We start from the raw sequence: 18,879 nt of genomic DNA on the forward strand, positions 1-18,879 counted from the left end.
TTTGTTGGGAATAACAAATCCCAACAAGATTTGGGATTTGGGCAGGAAAATATAAAACTACTGCTCTGCTTTTGACTTGGGAGCAGAACTCATGAGCAATAGACACAAGATCGATATTCAGCTGACTCAGCCTAGTTTATCACCATATGAGTCAAAATACTTGATGTTTGGTAAACTGAATAAACTAGTACCTATTAATCACCTCTTGTCGCTATTATAAAGCATCTTTTCCTTGATCCCTCAGCCCAAACCTTGTATTCTTAAGAAGTGTTGGAGTAGCTCCCATAATCCCCCAGCTGTGTTGGAATGCCCAGGTGGAGGAAAGCTTGTCCCCTTTGTACTTCTTGCCCATATATTGTTTAATTGGGGGGGGGGGAATGAAATAAATTATTAATCCAAATTAAATTAATCTGAAATGTAAGAATCAATACTTCAACCATTATAGATCTTGTGAAAAAATGATCAGGTTTGGGTTTTTGCAATCTTGCAACAGGGAAATGTTTTTAAGATGATAGTGCTAGTTACCCAGAACTCCTTTTTGCACCTCATATTATGTTCCATCTCCTCATAAAAATGAAATTGCTACGAAGGTGCTCATGGTTAGAGTTGAGAAAAGTTGTGGTCCCTTACTTTTTCTACAGCCTTGAGGGCTAGAAATTTGTGATATTTCACTTTAAATTGGAAATTCTCAGATTATGTGTCTCATTATACAGGAGACTAAATAGTCACATTATTTTAGTATTTCAAAGTAGCTTCCCATATTGTGTCTGAATGCATACATGCATGCAAATGTGAATAGCTCTGCACCCTCTTGTTTTGATGTGACCAGAGGTCAATAAACCTTATTCCTAGAGAAGTGAGGGATTTTGTGGTATCCACCAATGACTGATTTTCAGTGAGCTGTCTCTTCAGCAGCACTCCTGAGTGTCTGGTCTCTTCCAGCTTCTATCTTGTGATGAGCTCAACTTCTGCCTAAGCATCTCCCAACAACAAGGCCTCTTTTGTTGTTATCAGAGTCTCTGCCTCAGGTGACCAGCCAGGGAAGGGCTTTGCTTACCATCTTCATTTTTTCTGAGTAATAGCATTAAAAAGTCATTGGCCTTTAGCTCACTGACTCTGCAGCTTCTGGGGAAATTTGTGAGGAGGGCAACATTCTTTTCACACTTCAAAGCACACAGTGAAATATGGTGTGTCTAGTCTCCTTGTCTTTTTCAAGAAGATTGGATTGCTAGCAGTTTAAATACTTGAGAAATGAGAGTAAGCTTTCTGCATCTAATGTCAAGAGTCAGAAACTAAGAGCAGTCAGCTCTCATTCCCAACATACTCTTGGGGGGAAATTCACCAGTCTCTTTTGTCTTGCTGTTGGTGAACAGTCTTCATTCTTCTCAATTCCCTATGGGGACAGGTTCCAATGGCAGTTTGAAAAACAAAGATGGTTTTATGTATAAAACAAAATACAAACAGTCCTGCACCAAATTCAAAATCTGAATCAAGATCTTCATTTTGCGGCTTCCTGGAACCATAACATACAGTCTTTATAACTTCTAAAATCCTAATGTCCTGGTCTCATTTCAGTACTGTATATCTATGACATTTCCATCCCCTGTATGAATTGATCTGTATATAATCCCTGTTTTGGATGTCCTTCCCTTGCTTCTTGGCAGCCTGTTTTGTGAAGGTTCTTATAATAACCCACCAGAACAGTCTAGGCTGGGTTTCAAATGGGAGGAATTTGAATTTTTAATCTGTGGCTCTAATACTGTATCACTGCAACCATTTTAAATACAGTACTTAACCAGATGTATTGGAGGAGAGGTTTGTATTTGGTGTTTTCATTCCTTAAATGTATGTTGCCTTGTGATCCACAACTGTTTAGGGAGGCAACTGAGATTATCTAATTAATAGCTACTTTACCTTAAAATCACAAGAAATTGCTTTGTTTATCTACTTGCTTCTGTTGTGACACACACCCCTCCCAATTTCTTCTGCCTTTGTCATTTTCTAGGGCAGAGAATGGTCCTGGGGGGTTTGTTGCTCTGAAATGCCCCACTAATCCAAACATCTGTACTTTGTTCTGGATCCTCAATACAGACCTGAAGGTAAAGTAAATCTGTCTCTTTATACTTTGTCTGAAATAAATATATTTGTGACCTCAAAGAAGCTTGTTCCACCATGGTTAGTGGGAGCTATAGTCCAAAAAAGTCAATTTTCCAGGCTCTGGTTAGGATTGAATGGTAGGTGAAGTACTCTGACACAAGTGCTAGTTGGATTCAGAGAAGCTTCCTCCATTAGAATAATGGTCTGACTCAGTACAAGAGGGTTTCTGATTTAAATCAACTGCACCATCTTAGGGAAAGTGGCCATAGTTTGGTAGCTCAAGCATCACTGTGGTTTCTGCAGTGAACATAATGTCAGAAAGCAGAGTGTGAGAAGACCCCTGTCTTCTTTGAGGACCTTTCAGTCAAAGTTTGCTGTTGTAGTATTTCTTCTAAGATTCATATGGACATGATGTTAATTCTCTCTGTTCATTTCTTGTAGGGTCGGCTCCCCCGATACCTTATCAACCAAAGTTTGTGTGCTACCATGACAGAATTTGTGTTCCACCTACGTAAACGGATTATGGAAGTCATGGCACGGTCTTAGGTTCTTAGCATCTTGCTCTGATGTTGCCTTTTGAGCATGCTCAAACAAACCAACAAGGTCCAAAAAACTGGATTTTCTTATCTTCGTACTGATGAGGGAAGATTGTATCTCACCACTGATCTTGAGGGTAAGGCTGAAGAGCTTTGACAGTGTCTTCATGAGGCTGACCAATTAAAGGATGAGATGATGATCAAATGGCAAACAGGAGACAAGACCACAGATGGTCCAAATCAGTGCAAATTAGAAAGAAGCATGAAGGAGGCTTCCTCAGGTCTTTCTCTGACCTGATGTAGCTAGTATCACTACGAGAACATGAGCCATTTCTGGATTAAGATGTGCCAAATTCTTTCATGGACATGCTTCCAGAATCTGCTAAGTGCTTACCTCTATTTCTGCCTTTGTTCTCTCCCCGGAATGCCTACCTCCCTGGGCATGATCATACTGTCTTTGCTGTGTTTTCATAAAACTATTCAAATGCCTTCCATAACAAAAAAAATGCCATCAAGTAATCCTGATGAGATGTGACAACGGTGCAAAAACTGGAGGTTTGCTTTCTAAACCAAACAGTTTTCTAGCTCACTACTGTGTCTCAAGACTCCAACCTTTCTGAAGGGCTGTATACCTAGCATAACTACCACTGAATCTTGAAGAATCTACTACCCAAATGTATGGGTATATTTTGTTGGCATATTTTAGAAGAGATGACAGAGGAAAGAAAATCAGCTACCAGTCATATTCCTGGACTTGAAAGGGACACCAAGCTGACATCTGTCCTGAGTGTATTGCTATCTCTATTCCACAATGCTTTCTTTCTAATTTCTCTTCTTCTTTCCCATGTGTAACAATGACTATGAAGAAAGGTTTTTTTCCTCTCCATTTAAAGTGACCCTTCTGCCGTGGCAAAAGTACCTGAATTATCTAATTATATTCTGCATGGGGAACCTAAGGCCCTTTTCTCTAGCTCTAGTATCTGTGTGTGTGTGTGTGTGTGAGAGAGAGAGAGAGAGAGAGAGTGTGTGTTTATGACAGAGAGAGAACATGCACATGCCAGAAAGGAGCACTGCTTCCTCTTGTCCTTATTGTATCATCTATTGTGGGTTGAAAGTGTCATAAAAATATGTGGAATTCATTTCGGACAGAGCTATCAGCAGAACAAGTGTCCAGAAGGCAGTTTAGGACTTTCCTATTTCCCCAGCAAAAATCCTAACTTGCTTTGCTCTTCTGCTTACACTGTTGGTACACATCTTTCTCATCTGAAAAAACTGCATTGGCCCACAGATGAGTTTGCAGATTTGAGGAGTTGTTTCTCTTTATCCCAGACTTACCCCTATTACTGGATAGATCACTTGTGATGTAGTGGTACAAGTGCTATCGGAGCATGTCTGCAGAACTCTTGTGTGCAGTTGCTAGAAGTTTGGCACAAATGGGAATCAGCATTTCAGCTCTTTTAAAAACAGGTTTGTTTTGGGATATAGAGTCTGGTCTGAGCAATACAGGCAGAAGTGAGATGCTCGCATTTTTAACAAGTGCAATATCCCTCACACACCAAATTAACCTACTGAATCTATACATGAGCAAAGACTGTGAATGTGGAAGTGGGGAAAAAGGTTTGACTGAGTTTGGTTTGGCTGGTTTTTCACTCTGAGGGAACTCCTGAACTGCACAAAGTTAAAAATTTCACTTAAGTTGTGGCTTTTGCTGACATATGTAGTGAAAAGGGAGCCTGTGGCAGATGAAAGCTGTGTTTTAAACAACTGTTGGATGATATACTCGCATGCTGCTCCTCTCCAGTATGGACATCTAAAATATCCCAGAAACTGCATGGGGTGTTCCATGGGTTCCTTAAGGTGTTCACCACCACCTCAACACAAAATGACTTCTGAAGTTCATCCGATGCTTTCATATGTGGGAGATGACTCCTCAAGAGATTTGTGCATTTTTTAGCTTCAGAATTTGAACTGGGAAGGTAGACTTGTCTACCTTCTGCTTGCACTCAGGTGCATATTTAGACCTTGAGGCAAAATGTAAGTCAAAAGATCATAGGTTGGATGGAATAACTATTCAGTGTCCTGTTTCTTGGGTAAGTAAGGTATATGATCAACTTCCTTAATAGCAGGGGAACTAGCAAACCTGCCAGACTTTGCCTGCAACCTTTAGGGCTGTTTTTGTTTTGTGTTTTTCCTTTTCAGCATTCAGCACCCTTCACTTCGTTATGCTGCTTTCTCTCTCCCTGCCATGGGAATGCCTTCTCCCATCCTTTTTTATTTGTGTGGATCAGTTGGTATTGCGTCCTGTGCAGTGGTGAAGCTTGTACCAAACACAATTCCCTCCATTTGAAATCTTTGGTATCTTTGCCAGAGATTGCAGGGTGCTGTGCTGTTACAATGGTGACCTTCCAATAGTGGAAAAGACTAGAGGCTCACTATCCAGATAAATTGTCAGCAAACTACTCCCCTTCAAGTCTTTTTTTTTAATTGCCAACATGAGACTCACAGGAAATCACATTTCTAGGAATCAACGAGTAAAACATGTTAAAGCGCCTTGGGTGATTCGTAAGCATTCCAGACAGACTGTGGAAAGAAGCTTGCGGACTTTGTGACTCTAATGCACATAACTTTTCCTTGACCGTGTGTGGGGAGTGGATCTCCCCATTTCCTTTGAAAAGCGACTTGAATAACACATATGCCTTTTGCATCAGATCTTTGTGACTTAATCTAATAAAATCTAATAAGAAAAACATCTGTGCTTTAGTGTGTCATCAATTTAGGGTAATTACTCTGTTGCCTTCAATTTTAACTTTTATGCTCAGTTAAAAAAAAGAACCGAAGCAATCCAACATAAGATAGTGAAAAAGCCTTTGTTCCCCCATTCTACTGTCTTCATTGGAGAGCCTCTTCTACCATAGCAACTCCTGTTCTGATGTTACCAGATGTATCAGTGGATCCATTTACCAGTAGCAGACTCACTCTGGATTTTACTACCAGTCTCCCATAGCAGCTCTGAGTCAAATATCAATGCAGGTCCCTAATTCTACTGGACATCCCTTGCCTTTACAATCATAAACCTACCATATATACTTGACTATAAGTCAACCTCATGTATAAGTTAAGGGCAAGTTTTGGGGCCAAAATTATGGAATTTGATATGACTCATGGATAAGTCAAGGGTAAAACTCAGGGGCATTTAGCAAATTATCTAAAGGATGAAGCAAATCAAAACACTGTCAGAAACTTAGAAAATTCCAGCAGACATAGCTCTTTGTGCTCACTCTTAAGGCTGATGGATGACAGAGTAGAGGGGATCATTGCTTCCAGGACACATTATACTCTTCCCTTTCACCAGGGGGTGTTTCCTTCTTTTTAATAAGAGTTAAGATACAGATTGACCTGTGGATGTTGACTCAGGGTTTTTTGGTCAATTTTGTGACCTAAATTACAGTACCTTCTCAGAAGTCCCTGTGTGTTCAATGACTAGCTCCCAAGGAAACATGCTAAGCAATTTCAAAGTAATATTACCTTGATTATTAAAGCCATTATGATATAGTGGTTTGAGTGCTCAACACCAGAAAACCCAGGTTCAACTTGGCCTTGGCCGTGGAAACCTGCTGGATGACTTTGGGCAAGCAGCAATCCGTTAAAGAGGAAGGCAATGCTAAGCCACCTCAGAACAAATCTTGGAAAGAAAATCCTAGGATAGAGTTGTCATAAGTCAAAGTCAACTTAAAGGCACATAACGATCTGATCAGCCCTGCAGGCTAGAAACAGCAGAGTCTTGTGATAGCTTTAAAGACATGCACATTTATTATGATATAAGATTTCATATACTGTAGCCCATAATGAACGTACCACAATTAACCAGATTCTGGCCTTGCAACTTTATCAGTCCTAGCCAGTGGTGAGCACATTGGAAGAGCATCACGTTGCCCATCCTGGTTTATACCATAATAAATTTGCTATTTACTAAATACTACAAGATTCTCTTCTTTAAATGTGACCGCCTCCATGAGTAGGTTACAGTTTTAGATTGCAAAGAATCCAGTGTATTGCCAACCCTTGCACTTAAAAGCTTTCCACAAAGTGGTCTGTTACCATTAGCAGTGTGAAATTAACATTCAGGAATCCTGTTTAAGAGTACAGCATTGATCTGTAAACCACTCCTGTAAGTGAGTAGGGCAGGGTGGGAGCAAAAAGCCAAAATCTGGCATTTTAATTGGAGTTGGTTTTTTGTTTTTTTTTAAAGACTGAGCCACCTGAGATCACACTGTGAGTTAATAGCTGAGCGGAGATGCACATCGCCTGAAAAGGGCAGGAGGAGAATTGCAGAATGAGCGTGTGGTTAAACATGGATGAAATAAGGCATATACCTCAGCTGATTTTATGTGTTACAAAAGGCCAGCAAATAATTGCTTAACTTGCTTAATGGTATTGTCATTGGCTATTTTTGTTTCGGACATCAAAAAGTGGTCTACTCTTGCCACTCCTATTGTTGAAGCAGGTGAAAATGCAAGAGTAAGCAGCCTGCTGTCCTCTCTCTATATATTTTAGACTGTAACTCCCACAGTCCCTGTCCATTAGCCATGCAGATACATCTTCATGTAGTCCAAAACATGGTTCTTGTGGTCGAAGCATGAAGAACATCGGTCTGCTTGTCCTTGATCTGAAACTTCCTGCCTTAGCCACCATTCATTCCCCTTGCATAAAGCCTGCATAAACTTGAATCCCATTGTGGGAGAAAGGTGAGAAATATAATATAATATAATATATATCCCTCCTCTGAAATCTTTCAAGAAGGATTTTGACAGCCTTGCTACTTGGATCGGAGGCTCCGTTACAAAGCCAAGCTTGGTGTGGGGGTCCAACAATGATGCTCCTATATGCCTGTGGTAGGCCACTGTCTGGGCCAGAGTCTGAAAATGTAAGGGGTGTGTACATATGTTTTTAAAGACTACATCTCCCAGAATCTCATGAGCAGTGTGCAAAAATATGTACACACCCCTTACATTCTGAAATTTATCATCTGAAAAATAAAATTTTCCAGATTTTGGTCATGGCCTACTTAGCATCACAAAGGCGGCTATGAAGATAAAAATGAACCAGCTCCTTTAATGCTATCCTGGACTGTTTGGAGATGGATAACACACAAGTAGAATGGTCCGTTATTTTATATACCAGATTTGCTAAAACTTCTAGTGACCAATAGAGAAGGGGGAGGAAACTTCATTCTGCTGTTCTCTCAGCTTTTTGTACATTTCTCTCTCTCTCATCTCCCTTCATGAGGTTACGCTGTACCTCACAACTTGCCTTTAACCCTGGTTTTTTTTTTCCCTCTTGAAGTTAGGAAAAACAAACCAACTTTTCATTTCATGTAAATGGCATGCCCACAGTGTACTATTTTAGACTGCCCATTTTCTTTAAAGGCCATGAGCTATGGAAGAAAGAGCTCACATGATAACTACTTATGACCTGGAGATAATGCTTAAAGAGAATTTTAAAACTGCCTCTTTCCAAGCCCAGTTCTTTTGAACTAACATCTGCCCTGGCAGTCCCCTCTCTACCATTTTCATTTCATCTTATTACATTTTGATATGCTGGTCACAGGAATATCTTAAAACCCACCAACATTCGCGAAGCAGAGTGAGAGATGGATTTCTGGTGCAGAGTTTGCTGTTGCTGCTGCTATAATGAAGAAGAACTGGAGAAGAATCCACTGGTTGTTGGGTATGTGATTCAGCAAACTAGCATCTCTCTAAATTATACAGGTCTTCAGTTCTGTCAGGTTCCACAATAAGTTATGCAATAACATATCTTTGTATGGATTCAAAGGAAGCTGGTGACTATGATCTCTTTGTTCAAGGGAAGGAAGGAAGAGAAGTTACTGAGAAGGTTTATCTGTAGCGCAAGCAAGGGAATCTGCCATGCAACACTACAGTGTGAGATCCTCTTCTTAAAGTACCAACCAGCCATGCCCTACTCCATTCCACTTACCTTCCTAGGCAACAGGCAACTAGCATTTAATGCCTACACTGAGCATGCTGTGTCTTCATCAGGTGCTTTGTGAGGTTTTGTATGCATCTGTGTATGAATTCAATTTGTTTCTAACGTTTTATTTACTTTTGCAAACCTTGGGATTCCTCCAAGGGAGATTCTGGGACTTAGGGCCTGAACAAAGAGGCCAAAATGAATCTGCTTCGGGTCACTTTGGAGGTATGCTGTTTAAATGACACACACATCTTAAGAGGCCAGAAGCTGCACCAAAGCTGCGCTCCAGTCCTAAGGACTGGAGCATGGCTTTGGCGTAACTTCCGACCTCTTAGGACGCATGCATCATTTAAACAGAATACCTCCAAAGTGACCTGAAGCAGCTTTATTTTGGCCTCTCTGTTCGGGCCCTTATGTAACTTTTCTGACCTCTGCATTTTGGCTACATAGAGAAGAACAACTGGGAATTAATTTGCTGTTACTGCACAGAAAATTATCCCGGCTTGTTTGCCTTGACTGTCCTTTACTATCCTTTGTATCTTCAATCTTGCGCTTTTCAATTGACTTCCTAATTTTGGGTTTATTAATACAAAAGCCTCTTGGAAAAGGCCAATGTAAACTTCAGCAAATTATGTTAATCCATTGTCCGTTGGGCATCAGCTTTAATTGGAAAAGGTAGACCTGAACATTAAAGCTGAAGCTGCTGTGTATTTTAAACTATAACTTTGTATCACAATAAAAGACTTAAAAGAGAAAATATTAAAGACAGATTTTCATCCCAAACATTGACGACAAAAGCCATAATTCAGTAGTAGGACAGATGCTTGGAATTCTTTGAATTCTGATCTCAGCATCTTTGATAGAAAGACTGGAAAATGCTGCTGGGATTTGGCTGGCAGAGACACAGCCAGTTAGAATAGACTAGGCCCCTTTTCTTACTGCACTGAAGTAAGTGCTATGGTTCTCCTTTAACTGCAGTGGTTGCATCGTATGGAATCCTGGGATTTACAGTTTGGTTATAGCACTACTGCTCTCTGGCTGAGAAATCTAAATGCCTTCTATCAACTGCAGATCCCACAGTTCTATAGGAAATAGTGATCTGATAGCAATTAAAATAGAATCATGGCACTATAATTGAGGAATGTGGAAGGGCTCCAGGGATGAGCAGAATTGAAGACAGATCTAGAACTACTGGTAAATATCTGTGATTTTGTAACAGATCAGCAAGAATTTTTTATTTGCAGTTGTTTAACCACAAGGGCACTATATAACCTCTTTTGCAAACCATACAAACACAGAGACAATCTGATTACTGAAATTTTGAAAGCTTGGGAGTAATGAGTTGAGGATTTTTGCATAAAAGGAGTATGAACTCCATTTAGATCTGGTACTCTACATTGTATGGTGGGGGGGAGGGAGTGTGGCACTCAGATGTTGTTGAACTGATACTGTCTCATCAGCTCTAATTCATATAACCAATGGTATGGGATGATGGGAGCACCAGTTCAGGAACATGAGAAGAGCCACATAAGTTGATCTCAAAACCTGTAGTATACAGTACCAAGCTAGGAAGATCAATTGATATAAAGCAGCTTTATATGTTTAGATTTAATATGAGTGTTTTCACTTTTCCTTCAATATCTCACCCATGCACACACACTGAGATTTTAGTAATACAAAATTTAGTAATGAAAAATTACTGGTTGTCTTCTTTCTATTCATATCACACATCGTGTCCTAGATGCCTACCATTATTCCTAGCACACATCATGTCCTATGCTACTCTAGGTACCATGGACACTGTTGAATAAATCCCAAAATTCTCTCTCCTTTCAAAATGTTCTAAAGAAAACCATATTTTATCAATCCTTTATTATTATATTTTGTTGAGTGAAACGGTAACAGTAGAAACACCAAAATAAGAGAATAACAAAGGAAATTCTCCATCCTATTTGTGGGCAGAGAAATTTGGAGAGAATTTCAGTTCCTCCAGAAAAAGTAGAAATCCCCCAACAGTTTCTCAGAGATGACATTTGCTCTTAGCAGTTATTGGGGCACAACTTGTTTTTATAAGGTTTTGTTGTTTTGTTTTTCTAAGGCCTGGTTTGTTTGATTCCTCTTTTGGTGCTGCCACTGTAAACCCGGCCACTATTTTGGCTGTTCTTGGGACATTGTTCTCTCTTGGTAGAGAGAAGACAACCAGTACACACACAGGCATGCATGCACAAACACACGCTAGCAAATTGTGCTTGGGTTAGTGTCTCTTTCATACTACTCAGCTATGGCAATTCAGCTTCAAACCTCCGGAAACATTTTACTGAACAGAAATATTAGGATTTCTGTTCTGATTTTCTCCTTATGGTCAAAGAAAGGTTTGGGTAAGGGGCTCATCTAGACAAGGCTGAATGTGTTCATGGGTTTTATTGTTGTACCTACCTCTAAGAGCTAAGAATCATTCCTGTGAGGGGCAACTTAGTGACCTGGATACTGTTTAGCCTGGAGATGAGAAAGTTAAGAAGTGACATGATAGCAATGCTTAAAGATTTCAATAGGTGTCATATTGAGGATGGAGCAAGTTTGTTTTCTGCTATTCTAGAAATTGAGCCATGGCTAGGGTTGCCATATTCCAGTCCCTTATATCCAGGCATCTGATCTGCATATTATGCAGATTATTGTAAGTATGCATATTATTAATTTGCATTCTGATTATGCAAATTCAATACATTAATAATTGCATCTTTTCTATCATTATGTTTCAACCTCAGCACCAGCATCAAGCTAAGAGCAATCCTTTTCTTCTTTTTCCCCCACTTGGTGTGAGATGGAATTTCAGGAGGTGTCACAAAGAGTGCCTTGTATCCTTGACTCACAAGTCATGAGTCACCACTCACTTTTCTTCTGAATAAATTAGAATCTAACTGCTCAATTTGCATTTGCAGTTTATGCACTGAATTAAAAGCTTATCATTTAAAAATTCAGTTTGTTCATCCGCAGCATTGTATGAGGTTCAATTTGTGGTTCAAAAATTAGAAATTAGACTTCTTCATCATTAAATGAGAGATTACTTTTTTAGGGGGTGCAAACATTACTCAAACCTGTCCTAGTGATGCAGCACATAGAAAAGATTGGAAACCACTGAGCTACAGCATCCCCAGCAGGTACCTGTCCAGCCTCTTTTTCAATATGTCCAGAGAAGGAGATCCCACCAGGCCTCTTGGCAATTGGTTCCATTGCCAAACTGCTCTTACTGTCAAGACGTTCCTTCTAATGTTAAATTGAAATCTACCCTCCTGTAGCTTAACACCCTTTGACCTGATCTGAGGCAGCAGAGATCAGGCCTGCCTCCTCCTTCCTATGACAGCTCTTGAAGTATTTAAAGCGTGCAATCATGCCACCCTTCAGTCTTCTCTTCATCAGTGTCCAGCTCCTTCAACCTTTTCTCATATGTATTGTTTTCCATACCTATTATCATCTATGTTCCCCTTCCCTGAACCCATCTCAACTTGTCCATATCCTTAAAATGAGGTACTCAGAACTGAATGCAGTACCCCCAGATGAGGTCTGAGACCAGTGCATTATATAGCAGGATTATTACTTCCCTCAACTTGGAAACTATGCTTCCATTAATGCAGACTAAAATCGCACTCACCTTTTTTGCTGCAGCATCACATTACTGGCTTATGTTCAATTTATGATCAACAATAATCCCAAATTCTTTTTCACATGTAGTAGTCCCATCCTATAACTGTGCATTTGGTTTTTGTGGCCTAAATGTAGAATTTTGTATTCATCCCTACGGAATTTCATTTTATTAGTTTCTGACCATTATTCTAGTTTAACAAGGTTCTTTTGAATTTTGTTCCCATTTCCCAATGTGTTAGTCACCCCTCCCAATTTTGTACTATCTGAAAACTTGATAAGGATTTCCCCTACTACATCAACTATGTCATTGTCAAAAACGTTGAAGACTAACAGCCCTAGGATAGACCTCTAAGGCACTCCATTTGAGACCTCTTTCCAGTTTGAAACCCAAATACAGATGATGACTCTTTGAGCACAGTTGGACCCAATCTATTATGGATCCATCTAACAGTATTTAATTTCTTGCAGCGATACACTTCAGTACATCACCAACTTGCAGAAACGGCGGCAAGCAGAAGCAGCAAACCTGTGGAATGAACCTGTGGACAAAACCCACATGGAGAGGGATGATGATCATGAGCTATATATGCTGCTGCAGAAGAGGTCAAAAATGCGCCGTGGATCAGAGGTCAGTTGCCTAGGCACATGGAACATTTTCATAGGCAGGAGAAGTTAGCTGTGTGGCTGTCCCCCACACACAATCAGATAGAGCTGGGCATGTGTTTCCAGTCTTGTGTTACATTCCGTACTTGTGTGTCACTGAAAGGCTTCTTCTCAGATAAGAATTTGGATGATGCCTTGAGCCAATAGGAAAAGCAAGGTATAAATGTGGGAACTAAATTCAGGTGAAATCTCTTGCAGCTGTAATACAGGGATTGGAATGATGTGGCCTTCCTCTCAGACTGCATCTGATCATTCCTTACCATTGACTATACTGTCTAGGGCTGCTGGGAGTCATAATACAATAGCATTTGGAGCGTCACATGATTCCTACCTATGGTCTAACACAGAGATTATATCATTGCTGAACTGCTTTATACAAGCTCATTGTCACGGTCATAAGGACTAGGAGGATGTTTTGGGTTTAAAATTCAATGTAATTCCCAGGAAACTGAAATCTATGCCAAATAATACAGTATGCCAAGAGATCCTGTGGATGTCATATATACATGGCCCTAAAAGTTTTCTACAAAATATGCAGTTATCTCACTCAGCCTATCATCAGAATTTCTAAGTTGGTTAGTTGAAAGTATATCTCCATCTGTGTCTTTATTCCTCTTACTGTCTCCCATGTGCACACAAGCTCAATTCCTATATCCTTCATTCTTCAAACAGATCTTGCCCATCACAGTGATTCATGTTTTGCTTGCTGTTATAGTGCAGGGATTCATTTTTAATGCTCTCTCTTAAAAATTAAGTATTATTATTACCTTAATCAAGGGCTACCGACGTTTGAGCTTTGACATCATTGCCCATCGACAGATCCGTCAGAAAGTGAAAGACAGATGGAAGCAGGTTCTGGACGTCTTAGGTATGATATCCTTGATCTTCATACTCTGCCTTTCTAACACTGGCCAAATAAAAATGTGTTAGGAGAATATTTACCATTACTGATTTTATACCGTTCAGTTTCTATTCACTTTCTCATCTTTTGGCTGCAAAGGCATTGTTCTCAGCAAATGTGAATGGGATTGTTTTATTTGAAAACCCTAACAATGGATCACTTTCAAATCCGAATGTTCCTCTTTGTCAGGTTGCGATTATATCTGCAAATTCATTTTACATGAAAAGACATCAAGGTCCCGGTGTTATCTGCGACTATGTGATCTTACCTATTGTTGCTGGAACTTAATTTTTGAATTAAATTTAATTAATATTAGGAATGGAATCTAAACTACAATATTAATTGAAAAATAAATGCATTCACCATCTGATTTATTCTGAAGAGAATGTTTAAAATTTACCAGCAAAATGTCACAAATTAGTTTCTGATATTCTTGGTAAAATATCTGACAAAAACAAGTAAGGTCTACAGAATCACTGTTTTGATAAGTTGTCCAAAATGCTGTGATACCACTGAATGCTCATCATCATGCTAGCTGTGTCATGCTGAAGGGTAAAGTAGCTGCCAATTAATTGATTTGATTGATTATGTACTCTGAATATAGAGAAAGATCAGTTTGTGGCTGATGAGAAAAGGAAATTTAGATCTTTTTGTAACCTGTGAAGACTAAAGTAAACAAAAAGTGATACTGTGAAGAATCCAGGAATTACCCTTTGAATTGGAAAGCTGGAAGTTGACTATTGAGTAGAACTTTGATGGCTTAGATATGTCCTGCCAGTACTGCTAGTTATGCCTAGAGAAACAAGCCTAGGTACTCAAGTTTCACCTCTGGTTCTGGGCTGATGCTTGATTTGGGGGCTCAGAACTAAGCCCTACTGGATCAGTTATAAGATGTCTGTTCTCTGGCCAGTTTTGCTTGGAACACTGCAATGATTTGTATCATGTATTTAGCTTTGAAAACAGTATGAAGATGCAAGCTACTCCAAAATAGAGCTGTAAAACTGTTAACTGGGATGGGATGATCAGAAGATCATCCATGGGGTTTCATGTGCCCATACCCCCAGTTCATTTATGGGCATAATTCAAAGGGGAGATCTTGACCTTTAAAGCCCTAAACTTTAAAGATCAGACCATCTCCTCCAACATGGGAATACTTAGAGCCTGAGTACATCTTCAGTGGACTTTTTTCGGGTGCCCTTACAAGGACAATGCAACCCCAGGCATGAAGAGATCTTCACAAAGATGCTTGCTTGCTCCCAGGTGAAGATGTTTTTGTTTCCACATGCCTTTGAAGCTTATATGTGTTTAATGTTTTTGACATCTTGAATATGTTTTTTTTTTTTTAAAAAAAATCAATCTTAAATGTGTTCAATTTTTTATTGTGTGTGACTTTGTACTGATTTTGGATACTTTTGTTGCAAAAATGTTTGTTAAGACACCACTTTTTTTTTTGGTTTGGATTAAGCTTTGTTTGAGCAATTGTTATTGTTATGGGAAGTTGCCCAGAGAATTCTAGCTATCTGGCAAGATATAAAACCTGTGTGTAAGAAAAATGGCAGAAGAACATTGTGGGTAATGAAAATGGGGGTTAAATGGTCACTTGTCAATGCAGGATTCAAAGATGAAGCAGATGGTCTTCTCACTGTCACCTCCAGCACCTCATATGAATCCCTTCGCAAGCCTCAGGAGGCCCGCAAGCTCCATACCGCCTTGGCTGAACAGACAACCATTTTTGGTCGTCACCGTGGTGGCCCACCAGAGAGATATCTTTTTGTCCTTGTAAGTAAGGAAGTAAACACTCCTTAGCAGAGTTGCAAGAAGTTAATAATAATTGGCTGTGGATTTTGAGATGTGAAGTCCAAGTAAATCCCCCCCCCCCCATCTTTGCCAAGTCAAGAGTCATCCTGGGACCACATGCAGCGCTCAGCTGCCCCCTGTGTAACTGCTGTCCCCAACCACTGCTATTCACTGGCTTCCCAGATAAATGTTTTCTCCTCATGTGTAACAGTGAGGAAAACAATCTTGGTGAAGATAGCAGGGGAATGAGAGAGGAGAAAGTGTCTCTCAGCTTCTTGCCTTCTGACCTTGCCTCCCAAAAAAATATTATTTGCTGGCAACAAAGAATCAGCCATCTAAATGCTGACTAGTGGGTTTCATTGGACAAGAAAGGGAAGTTTAAACCCTCCACCATTTTATGTGTTGAGATCTGGAGACAATCAGGGGTGGGTTGCGGGGGAGTTAGCTTACAGTTGTAAACTACTTAGACATTGCTAGTTCAGTATGAAGCGGTATATAAATGAAGCTGTTTGTTTGTTTGTTTGTTTGTTTGTTTGTCTGTTTGAGTGGGGAGAGAGATGAAAGAGTGTGTGTGTGAGAGAGAAAATGAGAATATGTGTCCGCACACTTGTACACAGCCATTTGATATTGCCCTGGGCCAGAAAAAGTTGTGCACCCCTGCTTTAGGGGGGTTGTGTTGTTAGCATTGTGAGTGAACATGTATGCCTACTTCTTCAATATCTTTGTCTACCCCCCCTACACACCTTCCCAATCCTCCAATTCCAGGATAGGCTCCTTCTCCTGGATATAGGAGATGACTTTCTTTCGGCAGCTCGTCACTTTTACCCAGTGGAGGAGGAAGAAGAGGACAACACATCTTCTAGCGATGGAGGTCCTCCAACCCCTGGTCCTGTCTTAGTCAAATTGGGCAGTGAAACTCAGGAACAGGCTGGAGTGGAAGAGGAAGAAGAAGGAGATGAGGAGGAGGAAGAGGAGGAGGAAGAAGAAGACCCTGATGTAGAATAAGGCAAAGAGGAAGAAGCTGAGGAAGACACAATGGAGTGTACCCAGCTCAACCTCTGGATGGAAAAGCAAATGCAATGTTGATGAGTTCAGAACTACAATAGATTAATGGTTGACTCTATCACATTGCTATAGTGAATTACAGACTTGTTCGAAATCTTTCTTGACACCAATCACTCGCCCCTTCTTTTTTCCAGTGAACCCATTTACTTTTTGCTAAATTTTCACCCCCAAAGGTACACAAGTAGTTGCTTTTTAGCACTGAGAACATAGACAATTTTTTTTTCCTTTGGGGGGGGGGGGGGGGGGGGGAATGCTGGATGTTTTCTACAACTGTTTCAGGAGCACCAAAATCAGCATTTTCATTTCACAGTCCAGCATTCCAAGCACCTCTGTTTGCCAGGGGTGGGGATGAGTTAACAAAGATTCTAGCTCCAGTGGGGTGGGTAAAAATAGGTTTGAAAATGAAAAGGCTGAGTTTGATGAAGTCTCAAAAGCCCAAGGAGAGGCTGATAGGAGAAATACTGTGTAGCTTCCCTACATTATTGGCAGAAGCTGGATAAATTCAGGAAATGTGTCAATATATGCAAGTCAAGTTCCTTCGCCTGACGCATGCAGCTTACAGGAATGGATTTTTTGGCACAGAAAGAGAGTTACTTAGATCTTGGCAAGATGCTGTGGGGTGGGGTTGTTGTTGGTATACAGTGTATAAACATTGCACCCTAGCCTGCCTAGAAAGGGCCTTTTCTGTACGCTGTGAAAATAAGATCCCCTTTCCCTCCTCCTCCTCCTTTTTGCCTGTCCACTTTTGTGCTTCCTGGCCACCTGTTCTCCTGTCATCACTACTCTCTCCTCATATCTCTGTGTACAAACTGTCCCCTGTTATACAAGCCAGTTGAGCCTGGATGACATGATTGCTGTTCCCTCCACTGCTAATCCTTCTGGCTCCTCTTACTAAATAGCAGGGCCTCCAGTTGTTGAGAACAAAGGGCCAGCTTAGGAAATTCTTCCCATCTCCCTTTCTCCCTCCTCTCAAAAAGTCCAGCCAGCTGTTTCCTGACATCTGTGACCCAGAGTTCAAGTGCCAGTCAAGATTCTTGGCAAGGAATGTAGGAAACCTATGGACTTGCATCCCTCCTGGACTTGCACCTCCTCCTACCCTTACTGTCACCATCGTCCTTTCTAACAGCTGAGAAGAAAGACATGGGTTGTTAAAGGCGTAATTGCCCTGGGACGACTTTACTTCTGTCTTCCCTAAAGTGTCTGTGGTTTTACACTCTCACAAGAATCTCAAACCTCTTGTAAGGAAGATTTTGCAAAGCTACTGTGCGGTTTGTACACATAACCAAGGCTGGCCCTACCATTCAACACCTCAGGCAGCAGATCTGAGGTGTCATGAAAGGACACCAATTACTTAGCACATTTCTGTTATTGTATTTTGAGTGCCAAGAATGGGAAGCTCCACTTGTGAGATCTGGTGCCCAACTTGCCAGGGACACCATGCTCTGTTATTTGAGGGGAAGAGAGAGCATAATTTATTGGCCTCCTTCAGGCATCAAAATGTCTTGGGCTGACCCTGGTGACACTCTGCTTTCAAGCTATATAAGAATTAGCAATGAAAATAAATTAATCTTAATCACCACTTACTATATATTATTATATTAGTATAGTATTAGGCAAGTATAATATATATATCTCCTGCATTTTCACCAGGCCTGGGATTCAAGGTAGCTTTGTTGTTGTTGTTGTTGTTGTTGTTGTTGTTGTTGTTTTCCTCCAAGTTGTTTCTGACTTATGGCAATCTTGAAGTGAACTTCTCACGCTATTTTCTGGGACTGAGTGTGTGTGACTCACCCAAGATCACCAGGTAGGTTTCTTAAAAAGTTAAAAGAAGTACAAATAAAAGTCTACATCATTAAAACAAACAAAAGTTTAAAAAAATATTAAGTTATAAAGATGAATGAAACGCATTATAAAATCAGATCCATTAAACAACAAAATAAATACCTTTTCCCCCTGAGCAATTAGGTCCTAAAGACTTGTCTGGAAGGGCATGATGGGAACCGTAGTCAAGGGAACATGAAGGGCTGGAAGTTTACCAATTTGAGCTTTAAAAAGGAAAGGCATGGGAAGGCATGAGCAATATCGATGAAATATCTTAATTGAAGTGATATAATTATTTTGGACTGAGATAATATGACAATCTGGCTTTCTCCAATGAAATAGTTTGTAGATGGGGGGAAATTAAAAATT

General features: G+C 40.2%; 2 protein-coding genes across 3 annotated transcripts in view; both read left to right on the forward strand.

Annotated features, from left to right (window-relative positions):
- Positions 1-5,382, forward strand: part of STARD3 (StAR related lipid transfer domain containing 3) — a 43,357-nt gene extending 37,975 nt beyond the window's left edge. For both annotated transcript variants that reach the window (XM_042474741.1, XM_042474740.1), the window contains 2 exons: positions 2,006-2,099; positions 2,539-5,382. In XM_042474741.1, coding sequence (XP_042330675.1) covers positions 2,006-2,099; positions 2,539-2,643 — 199 coding nt within the window. In that variant the 3' untranslated portion in view covers positions 2,644-5,382. The remainder of the gene's footprint in view (positions 1-2,005; positions 2,100-2,538) is intronic.
- A 2,841-nt stretch (positions 5,383-8,223) lies between these two features.
- On the forward strand, positions 8,224-16,846 carry LOC121933055 (melanoregulin-like). Its single transcript, XM_042472268.1, has 5 exons — positions 8,224-8,360; positions 12,732-12,891; positions 13,704-13,794; positions 15,440-15,606; positions 16,390-16,846. Exons 1-5 carry the CDS (start codon positions 8,284-8,286, stop codon positions 16,627-16,629), a joined length of 735 nt encoding a protein of 244 aa, XP_042328202.1. The 5' UTR covers positions 8,224-8,283; the 3' UTR covers positions 16,630-16,846.
- Positions 16,847-18,879: the final 2,033 nt, after the last annotated feature.

Source organism: Sceloporus undulatus, chromosome 6, assembly GCF_019175285.1.
Source record: "Sceloporus undulatus isolate JIND9_A2432 ecotype Alabama chromosome 6, SceUnd_v1.1, whole genome shotgun sequence".
NCBI lineage: Eukaryota > Metazoa > Chordata > Lepidosauria > Squamata > Phrynosomatidae > Sceloporus > Sceloporus undulatus.

Bases quoted from the DNA above. Each gene is read 5' to 3' on its own strand.
- LOC121933055 (XM_042472268.1), top strand. From the start codon at position 8,284: ATGGATTTCTGGTGCAGAGTTTGCTGTTGCTGCTGCTATAATGAAGAA. The intron at 12,892-13,703 runs GTCAGTTGCCTA...ACCTTAATCAAG, and splicing joins AAATGCGCCGTGGATCAGAG to GGCTACCGACGTTTGAGCTT. The intron at 15,607-16,389 runs GTAAGTAAGGAA...CTCCAATTCCAG, and splicing joins AGAGATATCTTTTTGTCCTT to GATAGGCTCCTTCTCCTGGA.